This window comes from Aedes albopictus, chromosome 2, assembly GCF_035046485.1.
Source record: "Aedes albopictus strain Foshan chromosome 2, AalbF5, whole genome shotgun sequence".
Lineage (NCBI taxonomy): Eukaryota > Metazoa > Arthropoda > Insecta > Diptera > Culicidae > Aedes > Aedes albopictus.
In genome coordinates, this window is record NC_085137.1 from 262743610 (window position 1) to 262751297 (window position 7688).

General features: G+C 40.4%; 1 protein-coding gene across 2 annotated transcripts in view; it reads left to right on the forward strand.

Annotated features, from left to right (window-relative positions):
* LOC109411537 (centromere/kinetochore protein zw10) overlaps positions 1-2235 on the forward strand; it is a 33685-nt gene extending 31450 nt beyond the window's left edge. For both annotated transcript variants that reach the window (XM_029854078.2, XM_062851670.1), the window contains 2 exons: positions 1632-1897; positions 1962-2235. In XM_029854078.2, coding sequence (XP_029709938.1) covers positions 1632-1897; positions 1962-2183 — 488 coding nt within the window. In that variant the 3' untranslated portion in view covers positions 2184-2235. The remainder of the gene's footprint in view (positions 1-1631; positions 1898-1961) is intronic.
* The last annotated feature ends 5453 nt before the right edge of the window (positions 2236-7688 follow it).

Consider the following 7688-nt stretch of genomic DNA (forward strand, 5'->3'; position numbering starts at 1 on the left):
GACGCAGTTTGGAAAAATTGTGACAACTGCACAGTATAACCTGTTATGATCAGATTTTCTTGAACATAGCTATGAACGTTTTTATATCCTTCAAAAGAAGAATATTTAAGATGTTGACAAGTCCAAGTCTTGTGTAGTCTCTGCTGTGTGGTCCAATGACCACCCGTATTTATACTACCTTAGGTAGACATAATGAATAATACCTAGACATTTAGGTATTGTTATGAATAGTATTTCATGTAGGTAGATATCCTATGCGCACAACCATTAGGTAGACACTACAGTCCTTTCCCCTTTAGAAAATTTCAAAAATTTACATTCATCACCAAAATAATGATAGCACAAATAAACTGACGAGTCCGTCACTTCCAAAGAACATATCTGTTCGCTAACAAAACTACAAAAACACGATTTCGCTATCCCAACATCGGCAACTTTACCAAAAAAGTACAAAAAAAACACAAATCCATTCACCAAAACATAACATATGACAATTCCGCCACAAAAGAACAATTTCGTTCACCACAAAAATAACATATCGTTATTACCAAAACAAAAAAACAATTTCGTCAAAGCAACATCGGCCAAAAAAGAACATTCTGTTCACAACATAATGGTAATTCTACCATAAAAGAACGATTCCGTTCTCCACAAAAATAACAATTTGTTATTACAACAACCTGAAAACCAAAAGGAAATAATTTCGGAATAACTCAAAAGAAATTACACGTTCCTTGATCCTCGTCGCCACTTTTATATCCTTCAAAAGAAGAATATTTAAGATGTTGACAAGTCCAAGTCTTGTGCAGTCTCTGCTGTGTGGTCCAATGACCACCCGTATTTATACTACCTTAGGTAGACATAATGAATAATACCTAGACATTTAGGTATTGTTATGAATAGTATTTCATGTAGGTAGATATCCTATGCGCACAACCATTAGGTAGACACTACAAACGTCAGTGTGCAGTTTGATGAAAAAGTTTTGTTTAAAACTATCCTCAAGGGTAATTTATGAAATTGCAAAAAACGTTGAACGCAACTCGGTGTAGAACTCGATTTTTCCAGCACTCGACGTAATTATCCAACTCGGCAAGCCTCGTTGGATAAATGTACGACTCGTGCTGTAAAAATCGTCATTCTGCACCTTGTTGCGTAAACTACTATTTCAGCACTGACTGCTATAGGGTGCCTGTACCAATTATGGCACTACCTAAGGAAAACTATTTGTACAAAAATAACAAGAAGACCTACGAATGTCATTGTGTGGGAGCGAAAGAGCTCCCAATGCTATAATGTGGCATGTGCTATGGCACAAATAACTCCTTGAGAACTACGTATGATATAACTCGGAAAATGTGAATATAAAATGAGATATGAACTGCCCCACTCGCAAAAAAGTCCCATATGAAAAGGAAACCCAGCAAAAATTTTATCATTTTGTTATTTTTTTTTTATTATGCTAACACTTAAGTCTTAAGTCATATAGAACGCGTTGTTGTGAAAATTAGTGATATATAAAAAACAATTTGTTTTCAGTTAGTTTTCATTCCCTGCTAGGGATAGTCGTCCGGCAATTTAAAATTTACAATTAAAATAAAATACTAATACAGACTTATGTATTTCCACAGAACTCAGCAACGGCATTGTAGAACTAGGACCGGAACCTCAAAAAGCGGTTAGGCAGTGCATCCGGCAGTTTGATCTCCTGAAAAGCGTTTGGCAAACAGTGCTACCAGAGCACGTTTACAAAAACAGCATTGGTGGGCTGGTTACGGCGTTCTGTACCGAGATAATCAAAAGAATTTTCAATTTGGAAGACATTACTGCTGAAATAGGCAGTGGCTTGGTCAGCGTAATCGATGTCATTAAAGAAAAAACTCCATTGCTGTTCAAGGTAGCTATTGGAAAATGTCATAAGCAACTACATAGACTGTTTAAACATTGAACAACTATTTCAGGATCCAACGGACATAACAATTGTGGTCAAAAACTGGACGAAACTTGTACAGCTTCATAAAATACTTGATGCATCTCTAATTGAAATCACTGAATTGTGGGCAGAAGGCAAAGGACCACTCACATTGAATTACAAGGCTGAGGAGATTAAACACCTCATTAGGGCACTGTTCCAAAATACAAAACACCGACAGACGTGTCTTTCATCTATTATTCAATTGTAGTATGTACTGAATTCAAACTACCGCATAACATAAAAATAAATGTTCGATAATACAGTATTGCATTTATTCCCTGGCCAAGTTCGCAGGGGTTGACGGTATTAAAGTTAAGGAGTTTCATTTTGATTATTGTAATGTAGTGTTCTTTAGTAAAACATATCACCTTTTTAACACTTTAATGCGCCTCCAACGGTTCATCACGAACCGGCTGCTGCAGATGGAGTATGGCTGATCATATGCATCAGACATGCTCGATAAACAGGAGGAACCGCCGGGGCTCAGTAGAGTCTATTCCCAAGCAATAGTTCCAAGTCGGTTGGATTTGAGAAGGTTTTGATGATCGTTACAAATCCTAATAAAAGTATTATAGGATTTGTGACAGGTTTTGGAACCTTTTTAAGCCATCTGACTTCAAAATGTTTTTTGGGCTCTATTTCCTACGTTTCTCGGTTGATTTTTATTACATAGTAATTTATTAATGTCATAGACGCTTTTTCGAATTTTTGCAATGTTAGTTGGTCATATTTTCTTTAAATAAAGCAATAAAAATCGACCGAAGAATCAATAGTTGGAAGGAGATTTGCAGCACTTAATTGTGCTGATAGATTCAAAGCTAACGTGCGAACACTTAAACGCATTGTTGACGTCAATGCGTTCGACGTGACATTTTGGACAAAAACTGACTGCTTTATATTAACTGAACAACGTTACTTGTGTATGACTAGGTTGACATTTCTAGGCTACGCTTGAGAAAATGGCATGATTCATTTAAGTAGGACCGATAGGACAATGAACGAATTTGAATATTTTTAATAGTATTTGTAGCGGGATGAAAGTTGACATGAAATCTTTATTATTTTAAAATTTTATTGCAATCAACTGACCGTGTCTTTGATTATTTCTTAGATGTTCAGAAGTTCAGTTACATGTTTCTGTGGATTTTAGACCGATGACAATTTAAGGACACAAGAGATGAACACAATGACTTCGTGCCTGCCACACGATATACACATGCAAAATGGTCATTGGCAGAGGAAGCTCTCAGTTAATAACTGTGGAAGTGCTCATAACACTAAGCTGAGAAGCAGGCTTTGTCCCAGTGAGGACGTTACGCCAAGAAGAGGAGAGGAGATGAACACAATTAGAAAACGATTAGCGAAATCAAGAAAACAATTTGACACAGGATCGACTATATTTTAAAATACAGGGTTCGATTGGTTCGATGAAAAAAAAACAACATACGACAACTGACTTAACGAAGAGAAAAACATATTTAACCATACCACAAAATCAAACAAGGAGACAAACACAAACCGTGTGACCATAACACTAGGCAAATTCTGACTGACTGACCAATCGAAAACTTTCCAATCTTCTACCGTATCTTTCTGAGTCAGTTGCAACAGTGTCTTAATGGATATCATTTTCCGCGTACGGCTGGCAAACTGCTTCTGAAAGATTACGTACTCTTTTCTATCTTCGGGTCTAGTGTAGAGGTTTCAACTCTATTCAGAGTGCAGCTAGAAACCTAGCAAAAAAAAAAAAAAAATAATACAGTATTGCATTTATTCGTATAGAATATGGATGAACGTTTGGTTTCTATTTCTTCTTTCTGACATTAAATAACCCAACTGATCAGAGTAAGCGACAGATGGCTTTCATTTTCCGTTAGATTCTGCACAGAGAAACAGACGTAACACTGATAATTCCTATCGTACACCGATTGACGGGTTAGTTAAAAAAATGATGGTTGGCCAACTGGCGGTCATCCGGTGCGCTCGCATCGTTTTTGTTCGAGTTTGACTTTTGCCCACTACCGCCACCTAGTTGATGGTTGGCAAACTCAGTCGTTTCAGCATTGGGCGAACACGTTTCCGTGACTGTGATTTGAATCGAAAAATGTTCGAAGTGTTACGTCTGTTTGTCTATAGTTTCTGTTTGTCTGATTTTATGTGAAATGTTTAAGGTTTCGGATAATAAAAGAACACCGTCTATACAGTTGAAGGCTCGAGTATGAACTAATCTATATTGCACAGCATTCTATTCGATAGCCCAAGAGGCACTCATATTCTAATTGTTACCGTCTTCAACGGTAACAAAGCTCGCGAAACTTATTTTAACGTTCAGTTTATTTTAATGCGGTGTGAGCAAAAGTTGCGTTTTGGGCATTTTGGGCGTTATACCGAAGCTATCCTCGGGTAGAACTTCGCGTTTTGTTCTCGAAGCGGATGAAGAGCAATGAGCGGAGGAGCACGATGAGCATCAAGAACAGGGGTCAGTCGGTGTTCGTTGGACCGAGAGGTCGGATCGTTCTCCGCGTCGATTTGCGAAGATCGGTTTTTCTAAATTATCCGGTCAGGACCACGCGTCTCTAAAACTCGCGGCGTGGACGGTGACCAAGATTTTTCGTCGCTGATCCGCGTTTCGGCCACTGCAGTTTTCATCAGTCGCCATTATCGCCCATTATCGCGGCCGAAGCCGCGCTGTGCTGCCCTTTGCGGCGGCCAACGCCGATCCAAGCCACGACCAACCCACCTGTGGCCAGAACCCTTTGTCGACGATTCTCGTTGCGGCCACCACTGTGCTTCCCGGCGGCCCCGCCGTTTTCATATGTTACCACCGCCGCTCGTCATCGAGGCCGAAGCCTCATGGTGCTGCTCTTCACGACGGCTAACTACGTTCCAAGCTAGAGCACACCACTGCCACGTTGGTCACCACCCATCGTCGTCAAACCTCACCGCGGCTGACGCCACCCTTCTAGGCGGTCTCCACCACCGGCGCCTTTCGTCGCTGTCAACGTCGGCGCTTGTCGCGGCCAATGCGGCGCTTCGATGTGGTCACTGCCACTCTCCACCACGATCAACCGTACCCCCCCCCAGCCTTATTGGGCGGTGTATCTTCAGGGGTGAACGACCTGCTAGCAAGACCCCCCCCCCCCTCAGCGCGACGTAGACTAATGTTTCATCCACGCTATACGCCATCTGCTCACACCGTAGTCGCACAATAAAAGAAAAGGTATGTAAATGTATTTCCTTTGCTGTGTATTGTTTCAAGTATTGTTTCCTTCCGAAAGCTCTCCCTCCGTCAAACGCCTTGGGACCTGGGAGCAAAAGAGGCCTTGTGTGCCCACCCCGGAAGCGGCCGCGGCTTAGACCAGCTGCTTGGGGTTTAGGCTGGCTCCTTCAGGGCCAGCAGGAGCTCCCAGGGTCATAAGTGGTTTCATTGGCGCCCAACGAAAAAAGAAGGAATAGTTTAGGTTCCTAGGAGGAAAAGATATTCTCGGATATCTTTTCTTGAAAAGCGTTGGGGGAGTTTTCGAGCAGCAAAGCCGTCGAAATTGATCCTCTCTGTTCCGGCAAGTTCAAAGAATATCAATACATTCTCTTTTCTGGGCCGTGGCGATCTTTCTTTTAGCTGAGGTTTGTGTGTTGACAGCTCAAAACGAGTGAAACCGGTATTATTTTCAAGGATAGGCGAGTTAGCGAGTATGGATGATCGGTGTTTGAGTATATTTTTTCAGTTGTTTTGATTTGTTTTGGATTTTTGTTTTTGAAAACTGTTCAACAACTTTTAAATTGTGTCGGAATGCCGACAAGAAAGCTTGCTAGCACAGACAAACAGACGTCTCACTCTACTCACTTCCCATCGTTTCACTTTTTAACGGATTTTTCAAATATTCCGTAGTTCGCAAATCGCTTGCTCATGGCGCTCGCATCGTTTTTGCTCCTGTTTGACGTTTGCTCACTACCGCCATCTACTCAGTAGATTTGCGTACCACAGCATAATTAGCATTGGGCGACTATGTTTGCGTGACGATGATTTTTATCGCATTTTCTTCCAAGTAACACGTCTGTTTGTCTGTGTTGCTAGTGTTTTTTGTCATTACTTTCCTCTAAAAACTTTATTTCGATAAAAATCTTCGTTAGTTCATTGTTCCAATATATTATGTGTAGAAATTCTGTGCTAAATTATCTTCTTCGTGAGAGAAGCTAATCTTTATCAGTTCGGAGATACAAAATTGTCCGTCTTAAATTGCATGCCATTCTTTTTTTCGCATTTTGTTGTGACTGAACGCAAAGTGTTAAGTAAAACTAATTCTATCTTTTCCAGTTTCGAACGAAATTCGAGAATAACGAAGAAAGTTTATTTCGTATATAATTTATATTTTCGTATTTAAAAGATTGTATTAGTATGTTTTTCTGATATAATTTTTTGCACGATGTTTCTGTAGATTAAATAAATAAATAGCTAAATTTCCAAAGTACATAGTACATAAGATAACCCAATTCCTTAAAAGAAAGAGTGTCTGTTATCCATAATTTCGGGAAACGACCTTTCGATTACCTTTGACAATGGGCTCATCACGCAGAAACCTATAATTGACCGCAAATAGGGAACCAATAATTGCAAAATTCAAACGCTAGCAGTGCGAATCGACACTTTGGCCCATAGCTTAGCTACTGAGAGCAGATAAACAGAGTTGTCGCATTCGGAAGCTGTAGAATATTACAGGTGAATCCGTGGAGACGTCCATGAAACGGAATACCTTTACTCCAAAGTCAAAACTACCGCGCGCGGTCCCTGGACCAACACATATCAAGGCTAAATGAGAAGTGAGATGTCGAAATGATTCATTTCTCATTGCATCTTACGATGCTCAAGTACTCCAAGTATGAGTACTTGCTTTTCGCTCTCTCGGACTCAATGCGAAGTTAAAAGAGCATAGAGATGATCGTTATTGTTCGCTCCGGGATCATGAGCCAATGGTAAAATTAAGTGAGATGTTCACCTATGCATGGAATTCTGATCTCATTAATCTTATCAGATGGCGAGAGAATATCCCCGATATCGAAACGATCAGTTCGTTGTCGGTTCTTTTCCGGCAATACTTCAGTGTCTCGTTGACGCCGAAGATATCAGTTTCAATCTTCATTTCAACCAGAGTAGTCAGCTCTTCCGATACCTTTCCGTCCATGTGAAATGCAGACAAATGTAATGTTGTGGAACACTTCAAAATAATCAGTTACAACACAGGCTCCACCGAAGATATCCAGTATTCTAGAATGGTGTTATCCAGACTTGGAAATTTTGACCAACTAGTAATCTATACTCGGAATGCGCTGTTATATATAAACCTAGAAAAGAATGATTTTGGCCACTCAGAACAGAGAATAGCTATGTTATTTGCGAGGTTGATGTTTTCTTTGAACACAAAAAAAAAATAATTCTTCTTCAAAGTCTTCTTTTTTTACCCGACCAGAGGAGGAATGTTACCGTCTTCAACGGTAACAAAGCTCGCGAAACTTATTTTAACGTTCAGTTTAAATGCGGTGTGAGCAAAAGTTGCGTTTTGGGCATTTTGGGCGTTATACCGAAGCTATCCTCGGGTAGAACTTCGCGTTTTGTTCTCGAAGCGGATGAAGAGCAATGAGCGGAGGAGCACGATGAGCATCAAGAACAGGGGTCAGTCGGTGTTTGTTGGACCGAGAGGTCGGATCGTTCTCCGCG